Source organism: Eptesicus fuscus, chromosome 13 (assembly GCF_027574615.1).
Source record: "Eptesicus fuscus isolate TK198812 chromosome 13, DD_ASM_mEF_20220401, whole genome shotgun sequence".
NCBI lineage: Eukaryota > Metazoa > Chordata > Mammalia > Chiroptera > Vespertilionidae > Eptesicus > Eptesicus fuscus.
This window is the reverse complement of record NC_072485.1, coordinates 82107567-82129311: the sequence shown is the minus strand read 5'-3', so window position 1 is coordinate 82129311 and position 21745 is coordinate 82107567. Positions and strand designations below refer to the sequence as shown.

The following is a 21745-nucleotide window of genomic DNA, read 5'->3' as shown; positions in this document are numbered from 1 at the left end:
GCCCTAGCTGGTTTGGCTCAGGGGATAGCATGTCGGGCTATGGACTGCAGGGTCCCGGGTTCAATTCTGGTCAAGGGCGCATGCCCAGGTGGCGGGCTCAATCCCCAGTAGGGGGCATGCAGGAGGCCGCTGATTGATGATTCTCATTACTGATGTTTCAATCTCTCTCCCTTTCCCTTCCTCTCTGAAATCAATAAAAATAGTTTTTTTTAAAGTGGTTTGTCAGTGCTGCTGGCAGGCAGGCCTGTGGGCTCTGGCCGGCCTCTGCCACAGGAGGGCGCTGTAGGGAAGCAAATGTGCCCGCCCAGTGCTTCAGCCGCAGGTGCCGGCAGCCGCAGCGCTGCTGACGGCCCTGGCGATCCTCCCCTTCCAGCCCAGCGGGCTTCCTGCCCAGGGAAGCGGATCCAGGACCCGGCCCGAGTCTGGAGGGCACCGCGGGGGAGGGGCTGTGTGCTGCATCACAGCCAACTTCCTCCTCCTCAGGTTTCCTTCTCTAAAATGTCACTGTGAAAACGGTAAGCGGATATTGGAGAATGTCTTAAGACGGAAAACCACAATTCCCAGTCCGTGCACAATTTCTTCATATAATCCACAGACCTGTGCATAGAGTTTACAAGGTCACAGCTTTCATTTCCGGGTCACACATAGCCAATTTTTCTCTGTTTCCACAGTCTTCACATTATTGTAGTTGACAAAATGACATCAATAGTGTCTTAAGAATGAATTACGTATTTGGAAGTGTTTGGCTCTAGGGCCAGAAGACTTTGGTGTTGCTGGGGGCGGCCTCTAGGGGGCTCGTGCCCTTGGAGCTGTGATTCTATCGGGATGGTGATCCTATCAGGACAGCGATGGCAGAGCCCGGGCCTGCCCCGGCCAGAGCTGATAAGCAGATGCCTGGTGATCACGAGCTGTGGGTGAGGAGGAGGTACGAGCTGTGGGTGAGGAGGAGGTACGAGCTGTGGGTGAGGAGGAGGTACGAGCTGTGGGTGGGGAGGAGGTATGAGCTGTGGGTGGGGAGGAAGGACGAGCTGTGGGTGAGGAGGAGGTACGAGCTGTGGGTGGGGGGGAGGTACGAGCTGTGGGTGGGGAGGAGGGACGAGCTGTGGGTGGGGAGGAGGGACGAGCTGTGGGTGGGGAGGAGGGACGAGCTGTGGGTGGGGAGAAGGTATGAGCTGTGGGTGGGGAGGAGGGACGAGCTGTGGGTGGGGAGGAGGGACGAGCTGTGGGTGGGGAGGAGGTACGAGCTGTGGGTGGGGAGGAGGTACGAGCTGTGGGTGGGGAGGAGGTACGAGCTGTGGGTGGGGAGGAGGTACGAGCTGTGGGTGGGGAGGAAGGATGAGCTGTGGGTGGGGAGGAGGTACGAGCTGTGCGTGGGGAGGAGGGACGAGCTGTGGGTGGGGGGGAGGTACGCGTTCCCAGCACTGTCGGGCTGCGGGTGCCCTTGGAGCCTCCTCATGGCCCTGCCCACTCAGCTCCTCAGCGCCCTGGCGCAGAAGGCGAACCAGCCTGTACTACGTGATGTCGTTCCTCCAGGCCAGTGGCTCGCGCCCGTCTTATACAGAAGGGGCCTCAGAGAGAGGAGTCTGTTCAAGCTCAAAAAGCCAGCATCTTGCCTGACCGGTGTGGCTCAGTGGAGAGAGCGTCGGCCTGCAGACTGAAAGGTCCCGGGTTCATTTCCGGTCAAGGGCACGTACCTCGGTTGCAGGCCCCTCCCCAGCCCAGGCCCTGGTTTCGGCATGTGCAGGAGGCAACCAATCGATGTGTCTCTCTCACGTCGATGTTTCTCTCTGTCTTTCTCTTCCACTCTCTCTAAAAATCAATGGAAATACATCCTCGGGTGAGGATTAACAACAACAAACAAACAAACTCCCGAGTCTGGTTTAGTCCAGCCTGCCTCCGAGGCTGGTGAACTTGCTCCCGGCACACACTGACTGCCTCACCGGTGGACACAGAAATCTACACTTGGACGAACTGTAGCAAAGGACCGTGCCGGCTCTGAGGCGTGACCGTGCGGCACGAGGGGAGGGGGCAGGACGCGGCCAGGACCTTTCCGGGCGAGCACTCCGTCACCAGGTGGCTCGGAACGCGGAAGCAGAGCTGCACGGGTGACAAGTTCACGCCCTGGCTCCGCCGCTTCCTTGCTGGATGAGAGGTTGGCCTGAGCCTCGGTTTCCTCATCTACCAGGTGGGACGGTGACGCTCCCTCTCTCTCTCTTTTTTTTAATATCTTTGATTGATGTTTTACCGAGAGGAAGGGGGAGGGATAGAGAGTTAGAAACATCGATGAGAGAGCAACATCGATCAGCTGCCTCCTGCACACCTCCTACTGGGGATGTGCCCGAAACCAAGGTATATGCCCTTGACCGGAATCGAACCTGGGACCTTTTAGTCCACAGGCTGACGCTCTATCCACTGAGCCAAACCGGCCAGGGCGACGCTCCCTCTTAACCAGTGGTCACCATAGGTGAGGGGTGCAGCACGCCCCGTTCCTGCGGGACCCCAGCACACAGCAAGCCCTCGGTAGGTTTCAGGGGTCACCTGTGTCCTAACCGCCGGGCGGGTCGGAAAGGTCACTGAGCTCTGCGCAGGGCAGTCTCACCCGCAGGTGGAGGCTGGAGAGAACACAGACCCTGGTCACGGGACGTTGGGTGGAAAAACCCGTAGCACTCACCTCAGCGGGCAGCGGGCGTGAGAGAAGGCAGAGCAGGGCAGGCGCGGAGACGGATGTCGCCCTGGAATGCACCGCCGACCCTGGCCATTGTCTCAGCCCCGCTGACTGGGGAGAAGGGGGCGCAGGCAGGTTAGAGAGTCTGGGCTACCGGCCCATCTCCCCGGGCGCTGAGCCATCGACCCGGTAGCCCGCTCTGCCCTTGGAGCCGTTTCCCGGGGCGCTGACCCCCCTTGTCCCGGCTTTGTCTCAGGCAGCACCATCCAGCCGCCCACTGCCCCCTGCGCCTGCTGGCGAGCGGGCTGTGTGCCTCCCGGGCTGCTGGCGTGTGTCAGCGCCGAGAGGGCGGCCCGCTAACCTCAGCCGCTCGTGTCAGGCGCAGGCTGCCATGTAAACAGCTTTTCCCTTTCTTAGGCATGAAGTAAAACCAGGCCGGCCACGGTGCATTAAAAATAAAACAACAATTAATAAGCACGCAGCCGGGGCCAGCAGCCCCCGAGGGCCCTGGCGAACAGAAGCTGCATCATTCCTCTCGGTTTGACACACCGCCACTCGCTGACCTCATTCCCGCCCGCCGGGCCCCGAGCGCCTGGCCCTGCCCGGGCCCATCGGCCGTGGCCTCGCCAGTCCTGTCTCCAGGCTCATCAAACCGGGTCAGTCAGGGCTGTTCCTTTCCCACCGTTTTCTCACTGAGTCATCTGAAGGCGTCAAAATCCACAGCCAAACACCGTTCGCCTGAGCTGTGCGCCTTGGAGGGAGCGTGTCCGTCCCGGCCACGGCGGGGCCCCTCCGGCTGGCTCCGGGCACTGCCTGGAGGTCACCTGGTCTGTGTCTTCGCCTCCGGACAGGGCGGCACCGGCACAAACCTGGCTCCTGTTCCAAATCTCACCAGGGAGCCCCGGCTGCTTGGGCTCAGTGGATAGAGCATCGGCCTGTGGACTGAAGGGTCCCAGGTTCGATTCCGATCAAGGGCACATGCCCGGGTTGCGGGCTCGATCCCCAGTGGGGGGGCGTGCAGGAGGCAGCCGATCAAGGATTCTCTCTCATCATTGATGTTTCCATCTCTCTCTTCCTCTCCCTTCCTCTCTGAAATCAATAAAAAATATATTTAAAAAAAATACACTGAGTGGCCAGATTATTATGATCTCTGAACGCATAATAATCTGGCCACTCAGTGTATATCCTAGATAATAAAAGGCTAATATGCAAATTGTCCCCTCGACCAGGAGTTCGACCAGCAGGCACGCCAGCCAACCGCCCATGTCCCCTCCCCCCGGGGCCAGGCTGGCCGGACCCTACCCATGCACGAATTCATGTACCAGGCCTCTAATATATATATATGTGTATATATATATATATATGCATTGAGTGGCCATATTATTATGTGTTCAGAGATCATAATAATCTGGCCACTCAGTGTATATCAGCAGGGAGAGAGATTCCTCTGGGAGAGCGGAGAGCCTCACGTTTACCTTTCAGTCCATCTCCTGCCACGGTGGCTGGGCAGGAAAGTGCCAGGGCACAGAGCTGGCGTGGCCTTACACGGCAGCAGGTCTCGGGGCTGAGCTGACAGCCCCTATGCGTCCAGCCCGTCGTGCCTGGGGACGGCGGACCTGCCATCCGTGGCTGTCAAATTGGTGCACCCCACACCCCGGCCCAGACTGAGCCTCTTCACGCCTGGCCAGCCTGAGCTTGACTGACTCCGTGCACCATCTGTACTAATGTTCACCGAATAGCTTTCTTCAACAAAAAAAAGTCCCTTTTTTGTTTAAACAAATTAGTTTTATAAGGAAACGGTTGATCCTCACTGTAAATGGAAGAATTATGTCAATAGCGGCCACTCGCCAAAATTAAAAAGGTAACTATAAGAACAAATGCATAAAATGTTACCAAGTTTTTCTAGCATTTTGTTATTAAAAATTTCAAATAATGTTGAGTTCTGCAGTAAACACCCCTACATCCAGCACTTCGATTCTGCCATTAACTTTAAAAATATATATATATTTTTATTGATTTCAGAGCTAAAGGGAGAGGAGGAGAGAGATAGAAACAGCAATAATAAGAATCACTGATCGGCTGCCTCCTGCACACCCCCTGCTGGGGATCCAGCCTGCAACCCGGGCCTGTGCCCCGACTGGGAATCGAACCAGCAACTTTCCACTGCATGGGATGCCCAACCTACTGAGCCACACCGGCCAGTGCCTGCCATTAACTTTTCAACGCTGTTTGATCGATCACACATCTGTCTGTCTTTCCATCCCTCTCTCCACCCATAAAAGCATCTACTTTTTTATGTATTTCAGAGAAAATTACTGACGTCAGAACACCTCCCCTAAATACTTCAGAATGCAAATTATTAATTAGACTTTAATATTTATGTCAAGTATTTTGTCTCTTGCCATAAAATATACATGCAATAAAATGCACAAATCTTTTTGTTGTTGTTAATTCTCAAAATGTTTTCCATTAAATTTTAGAGAGGGGGAGGGGGAGAGGGAGAGGGAGTGAGCGAGAGAGAGAGAAACATGGATGTGAGGGAGACACATTGAAGGCTTGCCTTCTGCACATGCCCTGACCGGGGCTGGGATTGCCCCGCAACCCAGGTATGTGCCCTTGATCAAAAATTGAACCTGCAACCCTTCGGTGGTCGGGCCGACACACTAACCACCGGGAAACACGGGCCAGGGATAAAATGTACAAATCTTCAGTATATATTTGCTGAATCTATAATAATAAAAGCATAACATGCTAATTAGATTGGACAGCCAAACCACCTTCTGGATGTCATTGCAGACAAAGCCGCTGCAGTGGGGGCCAAGGCAGAGATGGTTAGGGGCGATCAGGCAGGAAGGTGAGTGATTAGGGGCAATCAGGCAGGCAGGCAGAGTGGTTAGGGGTGATCAGGCAGGCAGGCAGAGGGGTGAGGGGTGATCAGGCAGGTAGGCAGGCAAGTGGTTAGGAGGCAGCGGTCCCGAATTGCAAGAGGGTGCAGGCTGGGCTGAGGGGACCCCCCCCACACCTTGTGCACGAATTTTGTGCACCGGGCCTCTAGTTTTGATATAAAAAAGCGCATTTTTAACAACCACACTCCTATCAAGGTTCAGAAATTACCGTCACCCTAGAAAGGTCCCTCGTGCTCATCCCAGCAGCCCCCACAGCACCCCCCAGGCCTCCCTATCTCCGACCCCCCACGGAAGAGCCTGCTCTGCTCGAGGATTGCAGCAGCCGGACTCGCTCCGGGCGCGCTGTTCTGCGGGCGCCTGCTTCCACTCAGCGAGATGTTTTTGAGATTCCTCTGTGTCATCGCACCACCAGCGTTCATCGTTTATTTATTCCACGGCTGACTCTACCACGGTCAGTCCATCCCCCCTCCCACCATGGACGCCTCAGCTCTTCCCCGCGTTGGGCTATTATGAATGAAGATGCTACAGACAAGTCTTTCCGTGTGAACAAACGTTTTTCTTTCTCTCGGTAGGTACCTAGGCAAGGACTTGCTGGGTCGCAGGTAGGTATATGTCTAGTTTAAAAGCAGCTGCCCAGCCCTGGCCGGTTTGGCTCACTGGATAGAGCGTCGGCCTGCGGGACTGAAGGGTCCCGGGTTCGATTCCAGTCAAGGGCACGTACCTTGGTTGCGGGTCCTGGTGTCCCATCGATGTCTCTCTCTGTCTTTCCCTCTCTTCCACGCTCTCTAAAAATCAATGGAAAAATATCCTTGGACGAGGATTAACAATCGAACTAAAAAGCAACTGCCAGAACTTTTTCCAAAGCAGATGTGCTATTTCACCCCCCCCCCACCCCTGCACGGGAGAGCCAGTTACCCCTGGATCCTGTCAGGGCGTTGACAGTCCTTCAAACGTCAGCCAATCCGGCGGGCAGGGCCGGGCGCCTCGCTGCGGTTTTAACGTGCGTTTCCCTGACGATGAACGATGTGAAGCCCTTGGCTCACGTGCTTACTGGCCTGGCCATTCACGTATCTTCTTTTGCGGAGTGTCTGTCCCAGTCCGTCATCCATTTTGAAGTTCGGTTGTCGTCATCTTGTTGTTGAGTTGTACGTGTGCTTTATTTATCCCGCGCACCCGTCCGTGGCCAGAGCAACGTTGGCCAATATTCCCACCCGGCCCGTGCCTTGCGTCTCCATTTTCCCAGCCGTGTCTTCGATGAAGTTCAAGGTGTCAGGCCCGACTGGGCATCTCATCGTGACCTCCTGGTTCCCGGGTCAGCGCTCAGCCACGGAGCCTCGCTGGCTGGGCCGGAGAAACATCTGGAGGGCCCTGTGCTCCGCCGGCAGCGCACGAGGGCCCCGTTTCTCCACGGGCGGCCAGCCCCGGGCGCGTGTCTTTTAAAAAATATATATTTTATTGATTTCTTACAGAGAGGAAGGGAGAGGATAGAGAGTCAGAAACATCGATGAGAGAGAAACATCGATCAGCTGCCTCCCGCACACTCCCCACTGGGGATGTGCCCACAACCAAGGTACATGCCCTTGGCCGGAATCGAACCCGGGACCCCTCAGTCCACAGGCCGACGCTCTATCCACTGAGCCACACCGGTCAGGGCGCGCGTGTCTTTTTGATAACAGACGTGCTGCCGGGGAGAGTGGCATCTCGTGGTGGTTTTGTTTGCCTGCCCCGACGGGCAGTGTCTGGGAGAGCTTCCCCTGGGCCCGCCGGCCGTTTGCCCATGTGCTTTGGGAAATGGTCTATGAATGTCCTTGGCCCGTTTTTAACCCGGGTCACGTGCCTTTGGCTGGTGAGACGTACGAGTTCCTTCTACACTTGGGATAGCAACCCCCTCTCCGACACGGGACTCGCAGACACTTTCCTCCTCATCCCACGGCTCACCTTCCCGCTCTGCGGTTTCCTTCGAGGGCAGGGCTGTGGCGTCCGGGGCGTCCCCTTTGGGTATGGCTGCTCTGTTGCTTGTGCCGTTTTGGGGGTCACATTCACAAAACCATCGCCCAGGTCCACATCGCCCAGGTCCTCCCCGTGTTTTCTTCCAGGAATGCTGCGGTTTAGGCCTTCCACCTGCAGCTCAGCGACAGGCGACGTGAGGTCCGGGCCGCGGCTGCCTTGCCACGACCGTCCTCGTAACCCCTCACCACCCGCTTCCCCCGTGACGCAACGGGGTGCGGGATTTCACGTGTCCACCTGACTGAGCACCGCGCGCTCAGACGTGTGGCCCAGCACGCCTCCGCGTGTTGGAACCGTGAGGGCACGTTTGGGGGAGGTGAACAGCGGGTCCCGCAGCGGGCGGGCCGCCTCCCGTCAGCTGCGGGCCTGGAGGACCATCCTCCCCAGGACAGGAGCACCCTGCCTGCCGCCTGGCTGCCCGCGGGGACGTCCGCTCCTCGCCTGCCTCCGGGTTCAAATAGCAACAGCGGCTCTTCCCCGTCTCAAGCCTGTTTATCTTCAGCGGGGACCCCCCTCCCCCGCCTCCTGGTTCTCAGGCCCTCACACGCAGCCGGGAACCCAACCACCGGCTCTCTGGGGCCTCGGCCTGCTGACTCACCCCGCAGATCTTGGGAGTCGCCCGCCTCCATCATCGCATGAGCTCATTTCTTATCATAAATCTATTTCTATCTCTCCCTCTGTAAACACCGAGGGGTCCTGTTTCTCTGGGGAACCCTGACAACACAGACCACAGCCAAACCTCTCTCCCCGAGGCCCTCCCACCCCTCAGGCTGCAGGAGCAGGAGCCCGGCCTGGGGCGGCGGCCACCTCCCCGAATGGCCTCCACGTGGTGCCGCAGGGATCCAGGCTGCATCCGGCTCTCAGCTCTCGGTCCTTCCATCCCAGCACGGGGTCCCCACCCACAGAGAGTGGGAAACTCAGGGCCACGCCTTGTGATCTCAGACTGGGAGCGGCACCCCTCAATCCCTCCCACAGCACGGGGCGGGGGGGGGGGACAGGGGGGGCGGGGAGCAGAACTGGCCGCATGGCCCTTACCTAACTGCGAGGGCGTCTGGGAAATGGAAATTATCATAACTCTTAGGAGTGCATTCTCTAGGCCAGGCTGTGTGCTAAGCACTTAAATACCATTTCTTCCCCGAACCCGCGGCCCGAGTGCATGAGAGCTACTGTGACCTCAACACCGCGAAGGGAACGGCTGTGGGACGGGAAGTGAAGGAAGCCAGACAGCGGCCGCATGGAGGCCGCAGCTCCGACCCCAGGTCTCTGTGCACCTGAACCCACCCTCTGACCCCCCCCCCCCATCGCTGCTCAGCAACCTCCATCCCGTCGGGGGGGCCGGGATCGGGTTCATTTTCTGCTTCATCTTATTCCGTCTTCCCCAGGAGTCATGAATTTTTAAACCTCGTGCAAGATCAACCAGTTCCCTCCGCGGAGACAGTAAGAGAACAGAACAGGCAGGAACAGAACAGCCATCACGTACACACGCTCTTCCAGGAAACGCCCACGAGGGGGAACGCAGGGGAAGCAGGGAGCCGGGGGGGGGGGGGGGGGGGGGGGGGGGGGGGGCGGCGGGGGAGAGCGCTCAGCCGCCGGGCGCGGTTCCTTTTAGGAAAGGCAGAGCGATGGGCCCTTAGACTGGGGCTCCTTCCGTTCCTGGGGGTGATGTGCAGTGAGCAGGGGTGCCGGGGGGTGGGGAGCCCAGCCTGGCAGTTCTCCCGCCTCCCTGAGGCAGCGGACCTTCCCACCTGCCCAGGTCGTGCTGCGGAGAAGCCGGGAAGGGGGGAGCCCAAGTGCTCTGGCCCTTCGTCCGCAGGCTCCTCCCTGGACCCATCTTTTAAACATTCTTCCCACTGACTTCAGAGAGGAAGGAAGGGAGAGGGAAAGGGAGAGGGAGAGAAACTCCATGATGAGAGAGAGTCATGGGTCGGCTGCCTGCTGCAGGCCCCCCACTGGGGATCGAGCCCGCAACCCGGGCCTGTGCCCTTGATCAGGAAGCGAACCGTGACCGCCTGGTTCATAGGCTGATGCTCCACCCCTGAGCCACACCGGCCGGGCTGGACCCAGTCTTTACACGCAGCATAACCACCCCCGTCACTCGGCAGTGCCCTTGTACGCCGTGTCCCACCTTCACGTTGCTCCACGGCAGGGGCGCACCAGGCGGCTGGGACCCGGGCGGTCACACAGCGGGGGCGCCTGCTCGGGGGAGGTGTGCAGTGGCCTCAGAAGAATCGGGGCTCAGAAACAGTGTCCCCGCGGGCAGAATGCGGGGTTTGGTGAGCTCTGTCTCATGGACGCCGTGGCCTCTGTGGACACACCTGAGGGTCTGGGCTGGGAGAGACTGCCCGTGCGGGTCCAGAGGCCCCGGAGGGCCAGGCCACACCCCCCTGTAACAAGGCAGAGGGGAAGGGGCGGGGAGGAGGGTGGGCTGGGGCTCCTGCTGCTGCCTCACAGATGAGGTGCGGGGAGGAGGAGATGGGGGACAGCCAGCATTTCGATATCTGCTTGAAGACAGTTTCAAGGCCTGAGCCCAAACAAGCAACGCATCTCCCACCACAAACACAAAAACCGAACCTCCTGTTCCGGACCAGCCCCTTCTTTTCACGGCAGCAGGACCAGAGAGGGGCGGTTACTAAAGGAACGTCACACAGCACTGACTGTGGCAGAGCCAGACCTCAGACCCAGGTTTTAGAAGAGGCTCAGAAAGAAGCAGGGGTGTGACCTGGGCTGACCCAGGACATCAGTGCCTCCGCCTTTTCCTCTCCCGGCTAAAGGTTAAAGGCTAAAGGGGCTCAGCCCAGGCCTTCCCCGAGGCCACACCTGATCCAGTCCCCCCTCCCCCCTTCCCTCTCCCTAGCACCTCTTGTCTCAGGGCCCAGGAAACATCACCTTTTGGGCCTGCCCTGGCCTCCAGCACAGGGACTTCAACCGTATCGCCGGACCCAGCAATGCCACTTGTGGATACACCCCCCAAAGAACGGAAAGCAGGGACTCAAAGAGATACTTGTACCCCATGTTCAGCCCCGGAAGCGCTGCCTTCTCAATCCTACTGCGCAGGCCTCGACAGAGGTCACCCATCAAGCCAGGGCAGTCTGTCCCTTCAGAGCCACGTGGTGTGGAGCGCGCCGCTACAGCCTCAGCACTTGGGGTGCAACCCCAGCGCCAGCGCTGCCTCCACCAGCCCGCTCTGGGGCAGCCGAGCCGCTTGCTCCCTCCGCCTGCATCCCCCAGCCTCCCGAAGGCAGCGCCTGCTGCAGTTGCAAGTCCTGGCCGCTGGGTGTCGCCACACAGCAGAAAACCACAGCTGCTGGCCCTGGTGGGAGTCGGGGCTGGGAGGGCCTCCCCGCTTCTGGAATTCCTGCCCAAGTCCTTCTGGGCTCCCGCCCAGGGGGTCCCCAGCAGCTCACAGCTTCCCTCGAGGCGCTAGGGGAGCATTTCAAACTCTTCACCACCCTGCCAACAGGCAACCTGGGCACAGGCCCCCGGAGGCCGCCTTCCCCAGCGGAGCCCCTCCACCCGGTGCCCAGCCTCAGGCGACAGCCACCCCGGCTCCGCCAGGCCGGGCACTGCCCACCCTCGTCCTGCCGGCCTTCCACACGGAGGCCCCTCATCGCCGCCCCCGCCGGGTGCAGGCTGCTGCAGGGGCGGTTCAGACCCACAGCCCTTCCCGCGGGCGCTGTGTTTCTCCCTTCCCGTGCGAAACAGGCCCAGGGAGGCGGAGGAGGAGCCGCCAGCTGTGGAGGCAAAGTGGCTCCTGAGCTCGGCCCCTGGGCTCCCGCATTGGGCTTTCTTTGGCTCCATCCCCTCCTGGGCCTGAGGCCCTGGCTGCCCGCGGGCAGGGCCATGTGGGATTCCTGCTGTGACTTCTGGGCCCAAACCTTTGCCAAGGCCTTCTCCTAACTCTAAGATGGCACCTGGCATCGGCGCGTGCCAGGTACCGGGCTAAGGGCTCTAGGTGTGCCACAGCCCCCTGGGTGGCTACCACCAGTGCCCCCGCTTTCCAGAAGGGGAAACTGAGGCTCGCCGAACAGGCACCAAGTCTCACAGCTGTAAGTGGCGGGGGCAGGGCTCAGGCCCGCTGGCGTCAGTCTGAGCTCTTGCTTGTGACCATCACTTCTCCACAGACACTTCGAGGAGCCCATTCCTTCCCTTCGCCCAGGCGAGCCCCTCCCCCCCCCCCCCCACACACACACATGGCACCCTGTCTCGCTGGAGGGCAGGGCTGTGTGCCTTCGCTTCTGCCTGCCCCACCTCCCGGGGCCCTGGGCCCCACTGAGTCCAGGGTCCCTCGGTGGAGTCAGATGCAGACACAGGCACCCTCCCTGGCAGGCCCAGTCGCCTGGGGTGAGTACAGCAAGGGTGCCCCCCCCCCCCCCCCCCCGCATTCACACCTCACTCTCTCCTGAGGGCAGGGCTGCTCACCGAGCATGAGAGCAGGTGAAACCTCCAGGGAGTTTACAAGCTGAGTGTGGAACGCAGCCTCTGTTAACAAGGAAAACCTGGCCACAGAACAGAGAAGGGGGCGGGGCCAGTTTGCTCCGTGGCTGGAGCGCAGGCCTGCGGATTCTGGTCGGGGCACAGGCCCGGGTTGCAGGCTCGATCCCCAGGAGGGAGCGTGCAGGAGGCAGCCGATCCATGATTCTCTCTCATCATTGATGTTTCTCTCTCTCGCTTTCCCTTCCTCTCTGAAATCAATAAAAATATATATTTTTTAAAATGAAGGTAGTAAGCACTTCAGAGTCATCGCCTGCTGACGCAACTGATGTTCTGCCATCCATGACTCACCCTGAGACGACTCCGGCCATGGATCTGTGTGCGGGAGACGCTGGAGCGCGTGGGCTCGACCTCCCAGCTCCCAGCTCCCAGCTCCCAGCTCCGTGACGCTGCCTTGGAGTTGGGAAGCAGCCATGACAGTAATCTTTACACCCCGGAAATTGGCAAATGTTACAGACCAGGACTCCCACGCCCACCTCCCCGGAGATCCAGCTGTTACACATTTACAAGCCCTAAAGCGGCCGGCGCCAGCGGCCGGAGTGGGGCAAGTGGGCCCTCCAGTGGGGCAGGGCCTCGGAGTTGGCTCACCCCCGTTTCGGTCCGGGCTCCGCCTCCGCCAGCTGCGAGGCTCGGGCCGTTTGTCCTTGGGCCTCAGTTTTCCCATCTGCAAAATGAGGCTGAGAAGAGCAGCCTTAAAAACGGAGCCCGGCCGGCGTGGCTCAGGGGTTGACCATCGACCTATGTATGAACCAGGAGGTCCCGGTTCGATTCCCGGTCAGGGCACATGCCGGGGTTGAGGGCTCGGTCCCCAGTGGGGGGCGTGCAGGAGGCAGCCGATCCATGATTCTCTCTCCTCATTGATGTTTCTGTCTGTCCATCTCCCTGCCTCTCTGAAAACAATAAAAATATATTCAAGAATAAAATAAGTAAATAAAAACTGAGCCTCAGTTATCACTCAGGTGCCGAGCCCAGGCTCTCATCAATCTGCCAGCAGCCCTACTCGGCAGGCAGCGACAGGCCTCGGGGAAGAGGAGGAAGTGGGGGCGGGAGGGGCTCAGAACCTCATCTGAGGCCACAGATCCGGCTGGAACCACACCCGCGGCTGCTGCGGTTTCTCGGGGACGATTATGAATGTGTGTCGAGGAGCTGGGCACCGATGTGGCGCTGGCAAAACACAGCCAACGTTCATTAACCCAGAGGCTGAGCGTGGAGCCTGCACCCACCCACATCTGAGTGCCAGCCCCGTCTTCTGATTGCAAGCTCTCCAGCCACTCTGCTTGCCTAACCTCATTGTCCCCATGGGACAAGAGGCATAATGACAGCGGCCTGGAAGAGCTGCTGCAGATAAAGGGTGGCGAGTGTCTGCTGAGAAGTGGGTACTCAATAAATGGGAGTGATTGTTCCGGATTATCTTTTATTCCGTGTCACTCAGGGAACAGCTCTGCTGGGCCCCGGCAGGGGAGGCTGGCGAGGGGGGAGGCCGAGGAGGCAGGCCCTGGCCTGGACGACAACTCCTGGCACCCCGCCCCCTCGGCCGGGTCAGCCCCTCACCGGGCCCTGGCCTTAGAACTGCTGCAGAGGCGTGGGACGCTGTTGCTACGCGCCGGTTGCTAGGCAACCACTGTGACTCCTGGCCAGGCCACCTCCCTGAGGGCCCAGGATTCTCTGGAGTCGCTCCTGCCTCCTCCTGCCTCCTGTAGCCTCTCCAGACCTCACAGCCATTGCGGAGGGCAGGTGAGGGCGGGGCCGCTGCCGTGGGGCAGAGCCACCTTCTGGTGGGCGGTGGGCAAGGCCCCGGGGCTGGGAGTGGGCGTCCCGCGGAGCAGCCGGCGTTCCCACTGGCCAGGGTTGGCCTCGGTGCCCAGAGGACGGCGTGTGGGGTTAGGATGAGGACGAGGGGCAGTCAGGTGCCCCGTCCTGGCTCTTCCATCGAGGATGAGCTAACCCTGCATCGCTGGGAACCTGTGTCCCGGCTGTAAAACAGGAGTTCACACCGAGGTGTGGGCAAGTGCACGAGACCCACGCCTGAGACACACGCTGACCATGACGAGTCCTCTTCAGTGGGAGGTGTGGGTGGGGGAGAGGTGTGGGTGGGGAGAGGTGTGGGTGGGGAGAGAGGTGTGGGTGGGGAGAGGTGTGGGTGGGGAGAGGTGTGGGTGGGGAGAGAGGTGTGGGTGGGGGGAGAGGTGTGGGTGGGGGGAGAGGTGTGGGTGGGGAGAGGTGTGGGTGGGGGGAGAGGAGTGGGTGGGGGGAGAGGTGTGGGTGGGGAGAGGTGTGGGTGGGGGGAGAGGTGTGGGTGGGGGGAGAGGAGTGGGTGGGGGAGAGGTGTGGGTGGGGGGAGAGGTGTGGGTGGGGGGAGGTGTGGGTGGGGGGAGAGGTGTGGGTGGGGGGAGAGGAGTGGGTGGGGGGAGAGGAGTGGGTGGGGGGAGAGGTGTAGGTGGGGAGAGGTGTGGGTGGGGAGAGGTGTGGGTGGGGGGAGAGGTGTGGGTGGGGGGAGAGGTGTGGGTGGGGGGAGAGGTGTGGGTGGGGGGAGGTGTGGGTGGGGGGAGAGGTGTGGGTGGGGGGAGAGCTGTGGGTGGGGAGAGGTGTGGGTGGGGAGAGGTGTGGGTGGGGGGAGAGGTGTGGGTGGGGGGAGAGGTGTGGGTGGGGGGAGGTATGGGTGGGGGGAGGTGTGGGTGGGGGGAGAGGTGTGGGTGGGGAGAGGTGTGGGTGGGGGGAGAGGTGTGGGTGGGGGGAGAGGTGTGGGTGGGGAGAGGTGTGGGTGGGGGGAGAGGTGTGGGTGGGGGGAGAGGTGTGGGTGGGGAGAGAGGTGTGGGTGGGGAGAGAGGTGTGGGTGGGGAGAGGTGTGGGTGCGGGGAGAGGAGTGGGTGGGAGGAGAGGTGTGGGTGGGGGGAGAGGTGTGGGTGGGGGGAGAGGTGTGGGTGGGGAGAGGTGTGGGTGGGGAGAGGTGTGGGTGGGGGGAGAGGTGTGGGTGGGGGGAGAGGTGTGGGTGGGGGAGAGGTGTGGGTGGGGAGAGGTGTGGGTGGGGAGAGGTGTGGGTGGGGGGAGAGGTGTGGGTGGGGGGAGAGGTGTGGGTGGGGAGAGGCCGGCCTGGGGAGGGGCCCTCGGGCTGTGGGACCCAGGCTCTCGGTGTCCCTCCCAGGCCCCTGGGGGCTCTGCCCCGCAGCACGATGACGGGGAAGATCCCCCTGGGCGTCGCCTCCCCTTACGTGAAGACGAGTTCAGGGGGCTGCACGGACCCCATGAAGTTCTACGCCACCACCTACTGCACGGCCTATGGTGAGGGCACCTGTGAGCAGCTGCCACCCTGACCTTGGCCCCACCTGTCGACCCCGGGCCCTCAGCCGGAGTCCCAGGGCCCAGGCTTTGCTCTCTCACACCTGTTCCTGCCCTGGCGCTGTGCCTTCTCCATGGGGGGGGGGCGGGGAGCCTGGGCCCTGGGGGGAGCTGGCCCTGCCTGGGAAGCCCCACCCTCTGCGCTCCCACTCTGCTGACCTTGGGCCCTGCCCCCCCCCCCGCCCCCCCCCGCAGGCCGGGAGGAGTTCAAGCCCCGCATGGGCAGTCACAGAGGCACCGGCTACAAATCGAACTACCGGCCTGTGGTCTCGTTCCAAGCCGGCCTCCGTGCTCCGGACAACCCAGCCATGGGGTACGGTCTGTCTGGCCCCTCGGCTCTCACTGACATCCACGCATGGGGACCCTGAGCCTCGCCTGCCCAGGCCTGGGGCTCTGGGGGACTCAGGGCCCGGCCCGAGCCTGGGGCCCCAAGGACTTGCGAGGCATCCTGGGGGCCTGAGGGAGGCGGAGAGCTGCTGGAGGGAAGCGCCCAGGCCCCGGGTGCGAGCTCCTGCTGCACCCTCAGGGAACAAGTCCGGGACAGCTTCCAGACGGTAACCGGCCAGAGTTACCGCCCCCTGGAGGTGCCCGATGGCAAGTGCCCGCTGCCCGGGAGCTTGTACCAGACCAGCTCCGGCTACTCTCTGGAGAAGGCCGGCACGGCACCCACCATCAAGGAGGTGGGTGCTGGGCCAGGGCCCGGGGGGGGGGGGGGGCTGAGATGGGGTGGAAGGAGGGCCGGGCCGGAAAGAGTGGCGGCTCCTCCGGCGGGTAGGGCTGCCCTGCTAGGGATCCACTCACCTTTATCACCTTTCCCCTCATCCGCACGCATCCCCCTCCCCCCCCCACTTTCACTCCCATGCCCTTCTCCAGTCCCGTGGCCTCCCAACCCCACGCCCAGCCCCACTCCCACGGTCTCCAGCATCCCTACCGCGGCTCCAGGCCCACACCACCACGCGCACCATCACGGTCACTCCCACGTTGTCATCATCACCCCCATCTTCCTTCCTGTCTTTGCTGTGGCCATCATCCTTATCACCACCATCACCCCGGGCGCCCACCCACTCCCTCCGGCGTTTATCCCACCCGTGTCCTGAGCATCCTCCGTGGCGAAGGAGATAAGTGCGGGGGAACTGCCACAGGAAGAGGCAGGGGGTGGAGCAGCCGTGGAGGGGTGCACCTGAAAGCAGGTCAGGAAAGGTTGCTATGGAGACGTTAGACCAAGACGTGAGGGAGGCGCGCCTTCCGCTCCACTGCGGCGACGTGAGGGAGGCGCGTCCCAGGCCCCGCAGACAGCAAGTGCAAAGGCCCGGGGGCCCGGGTGGGGGGTGTCTGGGTGAGGAGGGACAGCAAGGAGGCAGGGACTGGAGAGGAGTGGGGGGCCGAGGGCCTCGTGGGCTGCTGTCAGGACGTGGCCTTCTATTCCCAGCGCGCACTGAGCATTGCAGGGCTCTGAGCAGAGGGCTAGGCCCCGACCTCATTGGAGGGGGACCCCGGAGGCTGCTGCCGAGACCCTAGGAGTCCAGGGCCGAATCGGGGTCAGGCAGTGACTGCCAGGCCCTCACCAGGCGGGCGATGGGTTGCTCCCCCCCCACCCCCCCCAGGTCCGGAAGGTGCACTTTGACACCCAGGACTACGGGCCGCAGGCCATCACCGGGCTGGAGCCCAAGCAGGTGTCCCTGCTCCAGCAGCAGAGCAAGGGCTCGGTGGAGTGGGAGAACGCCCGGCACGTGAGTGGTGACCCCAAGGCGGCTGGGCTGGGCAGAGGGCGCCCCTCCTCCTCCGCCCTCCTCTGCGCTGCGGGCTCGGGGCACCGGAAAGCAGCAACCGCGGGCGAGCGGAGGGCGTGGCGTCCAAGACGGCGTCCACGCGGGCCTCCTGCGGGCCTCGGGTTACCCCGGGCTCCCTGCCCCTCCTCCAGACGCCTGAACCGGGCCCTGAATTGCGCAGGGAACTCCCATTCCCTCCGCCCGGTCGGGGCCCCTCCGGGGCGCCAGGCCCCGCTGCTCATCACTAGGAGTCCCGTGGGGGTGGGACTCGGCGTTCATGGTCGCCGGGAGCCGTCTCTGGCGCGGGGAGGCTGGTCGGAGAGTTCGTGTCCGGCTGTCGGACTGGCCCTCCGGCTCAGGACACAGCACACGGGGCCGGCTGCTCAGAGCCGTTCCGAGAGCTACCAGCGCCCCAGCCGCCCCGGGCCTGGCCCTGTGTCCCACAACCCTGCTCTCTGTCCCAGGGCCCGCGCTTCATGACTTCCGAGTACAATTCCAAGTACCTCAGGGAGCCCTCAAGCCAGCCAGGTGGGCACTTGTCTGAGCTCAGACCCCTTCCACTGCGCCCCCCGCCCCCGGCCCCGGAGGACCCAGGAGCGACCCGGGGGGGGGGGGGGGGAGCTGGCACGGCACCAGGAAGGCGCGGGGGAAGAAGGAAGGACATTCAGGCAGTTGGGGGAACCGTCTCCCGGGGTGACCTCAGTGCCTGAGGCTCGCCAAACCCCAAAGGACAGCTGTCACCTTGCAGGGCTGGTAGAGCACCCCCAGCCCGTGGCCCCTGCCCTTCCTCCGCTCCCCTCTCCTCCTCTGCCCTGGATTCTGGGGTTCAGCCTCCAGATCCTCGGAGCAGCTCCCTGCCCCCCAGCCTCTGAGCCCTGGAGGCCACGGGGCGGGCAGGGGCCGGGCCTCTGAGCCTGGAGGCCACGGGGCGGGCAGGGGCCGGGCCTCTGAGCCTGGAGGCCACGGGGCGGGCAGGGGCCGGGCCTCTGAGCCTGGAGGCCACGGGGCGGACAGGGGCCCGGGCCTCTGAGCCCTGGAGGCCACGGGGCGGGCAGGGGCCGGGCCTCTGAGCCTGGAGGCCACGGGGCGGGCAGGGGCCGGGGCACAGACGCTGCCTCTTGCAGACCTCTTGCAGAAGAAATCCATCGGGGCCAAGGAGGAGAGCGGCTTCACCGAGGCGTCCGCCAAGAACCCCATCGCCTCCCAGGCGCTCCCCGGGGACCCGGTGAGCCAGGCTGGGGCCCCGGAGTCGCAGGGAGACGGAAGCCCTCCGGTCTGGGAATCCCTAGCTTTTTTTTATTTTTATTTTTTTTAAATGTGAGCTGCAGAACCTTTTGTTCAAACGGCAGCTGAAAGAGCATTTGTAAAAACTACTCCTGCGGCCTCAGACCCCACTTTATGGATGAGAAGACTGAGGCCTAAAGAGGAGAAGCGTGTAGCCAACCGAGGTCGCTCGGCACCAGACGGGCCCCTGCCTACTGGTGTCACTCGGCGCCGCGGCCCCCTCAGTCCTCCCACACCCGTCCCTTTCCCGTCACCCCGGTGACCCCGTTGGTGCTGAGCCCCCTCAGGGGGCCGCGGCCTCTGGTGGGCTGACTGACCTGCTCTGCCGGCCTCGTTCCAGGCCCTCCTTCCCGGCCGGAGCACCAGCAAGGCGGACTTTCTCCCCATGGCCCCCCTCCACGTAAGCGGGCGGGGAGGGCTGCCGGTCCCCCACGGGCTGGGGCGCCCGGGGGCAGCTCGGACAGTGTGCTGGGCCCGCTCTGTCGCCGCAGGGGGACGAGCTCCTGCCCCAGATGTCCAGGGACGCGGAGCGGGAGACTGGCTTCAGCCGAGTGAATGAGAGGATTCTGGGCTCCAGAGTAAGCGGCCGGGCTCCCTGGGAGAAGGCACGGGGCCAGGGGCGGGGTGGGGGTGGGGGAGGGGGGGGGCGGGCGCGGAGACAGGTTCTGGGGCCTGGGCTGGCCCTGAGGGTGGGGAGAATCAGGGCATTTGAGCCCCTGGGGAGGTGAAGGCCTAGGGGCTGGGAAGGGAGGGTGTGTTGGAAACTGAATAGTGTGGCTGTACGGGACGGACGGGCGGACGGACGGATGGACGGACGGACGGGCAGGTTGTGGCTGCCGGCCTCTGCCTGACCTCCCTCCATCCTGGCTGCCTCCGCCTGTGCTTCTGCCCCTGCAGGTGCCCCCTCCCAGCCCGGAGCGCAGCAGCGTGACCCACTGGCAATTCCAGCACCCCCAGCGAGTGCAACAGACAAATGTCTCCCTGCTTGGCCGGGAGATGGTGGGGAACAAGGTGAGGCCTGGGGTACCCCACCCCCACCGCCAAGCCCTCCGCCGCCTGACCTGACAGCCCCTCTCTGCCCCTTCGGCAGGAGCCCACAGGGTACAGCCTTAACAACGCCGGCTATGTCCGCAGCCCCTACGACCCCGGCCTGGACAATCCCTACCTGACCTCCTACAACCAAGGGTGAGCCCCTCCCGCCCACGTCTGGCTGGGGAGCCGGCCCTCCAGGCCGGGCCAGTGTGAGCTCAGCCTGGGAGGAGGCCCATCGCCGGGGCAGTGTGGGCTGTGGGAGCCAGGACTCCTGTTTGGGGGGGGGCTGCAGAGGTGGGGGGGCTGCAGAGGTGGATGGAGGGGCTGCAGAGGTGGGGGGCTGCAGAGGTGGGGGGGCTGTAGAGGTGGGGGGCTGCAGAGGTGGGGGGCTGCAGAGGTGGGGGGGCTGCAGAGGTGGGGGGCTGCAGAGGTGGGGGGGCTACAGAGGTGGGGGGGCTGCAGAGGTGGATGGAGGGGCTGCAGAGGTGGGGGGCTGCAGAGGTGGGGGGCTGCAGAGGTGGGGGACTGCAGAGGTGGGGGGACTGCAGAGGTGGGGGGGCTGCAGAGGTGGGCAGAGAGGCTGCGGCCACAGCCCCTTCTGTGCCGCAGGTACTTCGAGAACATCCCGAAGGGTCTAGACCGGGAAGGCTGGACTCGAGGGGGCCTCCAGCCGCAGAAACCTGGAGGCTATGCCCTCAACCAGCCGGTCACCCGCATGGAGGCCATCCCCACCCCCACGGAGAGCCTGAGGCACCTGCACCCCCACGTGGGAAGGTAACCCTCCCTCCCTCCCTCCCTCCTCCCCCCTCCCCCCTCCCTCCCCCTCCCTCCCTCCTCCCCCCTCCCTCCCTCCCTCCCTCCCTCCCTCCCTCCCTCCCTCCCTCCCGCGCCGCCCCTCCTGGCCGTCCCGGCCTCTCCTCTCCGCAGCAGCCTCTCTCCTTCCATCTGTCCTTCTGAGGCCCAGCTCCTCTCTGGCTCGCTCATCGCTCTCCTGCCCACACGCTCCCCCCCACCCCAGTGACCAGAGGCTGCCGCCCCTGCTGCCTCAGGGCTGCGGAGCGGGGGGAGGGAACACACACCTGAACGGTTAGGCCTCACTCGGACACCTTTGGGCTCAGTGCCTCCCAATGGCATTCATACCAACCCGGCTGCCTGTGGCCTGGCCGCTCAGGGGAGCGCTGGCCCCTTGGGAGGCGCAGGCGGAAGCCAAGGCCGGCCCGCTGCCCACCCCCTCCTCTGGCCCCTTCCTCCCTGCAGAACCCTGATCTCAACGGACCCCTTCTACCGCCCCCCGCCTCACAGCGGCCGCTTCAACGCCCCCCACTGAGCCGAGGCCTGGGTAAGGGTTGGGGGACCCTCCTGCAGCTGCTCCCCATTTGGGGGTTGCTGTTAAGGGCCAGCGCACCTCCCAAGCCCTGAGTGGAGGAAGCCCTGCCTGGGGGACCCCAGCCCCAGAGTAGGGGGTGGGCGAGTGCCCAGAACCACCCAGAGCCCCTCAGGCCTCGTCTTCGTTCCCCCAGCACAGGTTCGCCAGGCCAATGGGACAGGAGCCGGCTGCTGTCCCTGTCCCCCCGCAGAGCCCCTGGGACCCCCCCCCCCCAGTTACTTTCCTAATGAAATAAAGAGCAGCAAAGCAGAGCGTGTCCGTCACTGGGGGGCGGGCTGGGAAAAGGAGGGGGCCGGGGGGCCGGGTGGGGGCGAGGGCCAGATGAGGATCAGGCAGGCCCATCGGACTCACCGTGGCACTGAGGACGAGGCACTTCCCTCTTGAGACTCAGTCTCCCCTCCTGTGGGGGGTCTCCTCTGTGCTAAGTGCTCAGGCAGGTGAGGGAGGGGGAGGCCGGGAGAGGGCAGGGGGGCGGGCGGGGAGGCAGAGCTGGGTGGCTGGAGGCCTCGGATACCCGGTCTATGGCGGGGGGCGGGAGGCTGCTGGGCTCCTCCGGGTCCCACACTGGAGGGACGGAAGGAGAGGGGAGGACGGGGTGGGGGGCAGGAGGAGCCCCGAAGGTCTCTCCAGAGACAGAGGGAGGAGGGCGCAGACGGACAGACACGTGGATGCCAGCACGGGAGGACGGGGCGGCAGGAAGGGCGGGCACCTCGGGGCAGCCCTTGGTGAGAAGGGGAGCAAGGCGCCCCCGCGGCTGCCTGGCGCCAGGACCCCAGCCCGCAAGGCCAAGTCTGGGCCGCCGCTCAGCGCCCGCCTCTCAGGTGTGCGTGTGCGGCGAGAGCGCTACCGCTGCGAGCTGGGCCGCTGG

The 21745-nt window shown here is 63.2% G+C and overlaps 1 protein-coding gene across 3 annotated transcripts; it reads left to right on the top strand.

Annotated features, from left to right (window-relative positions):
• Positions 1–13712: 13712 nt before the first annotated feature.
• Positions 13713–21120, top strand: PPP1R32 (protein phosphatase 1 regulatory subunit 32). Of its 3 annotated transcripts, none has more exons than XM_054725804.1 (14): positions 13713–13803; positions 15212–15348; positions 15601–15718; positions 15932–16085; positions 17010–17135; positions 17639–17702; positions 18299–18399; positions 18799–18858; positions 18950–19036; positions 19356–19469; positions 19549–19643; positions 20100–20264; positions 20748–20829; positions 21016–21120. In XM_054725804.1, exons 2-13 carry the CDS (start codon positions 15240–15242, stop codon positions 20815–20817), a joined length of 1263 nt encoding a protein of 420 aa, XP_054581779.1. In that variant the 5' UTR covers positions 13713–13803; positions 15212–15239; the 3' UTR covers positions 20818–20829; positions 21016–21120. The 3 variants fall into 3 exon arrangements, with proteins under 3 accessions (XP_054581779.1, XP_054581778.1, XP_054581780.1); XM_054725803.1 differs by having other exon boundaries at positions 21011–21120; XM_054725805.1 differs by lacking the exon at positions 18799–18858 and having other exon boundaries at positions 21011–21120.
• The last annotated feature ends 625 nt before the right edge of the window (positions 21121–21745 follow it).

Excerpts from the sequence above, each read along its gene's own strand:
- PPP1R32 (XM_054725804.1), top strand. The coding sequence starts at position 15,240 with ATGACGGGGAAGATCCCCCTGGGCGTCGCCTCCCCTTACGTGAAGACG. Across the intron at positions 17,703-18,298 it reads GGAGCCCTCAAGCCAGCCAG|ACCTCTTGCAGAAGAAATCC; the intron begins GTGGGCACTTGT and ends TGCCTCTTGCAG. Across the intron at positions 19,037-19,355 it reads AGAGGATTCTGGGCTCCAGA|GTGCCCCCTCCCAGCCCGGA; the intron begins GTAAGCGGCCGG and ends CTGCCCCTGCAG.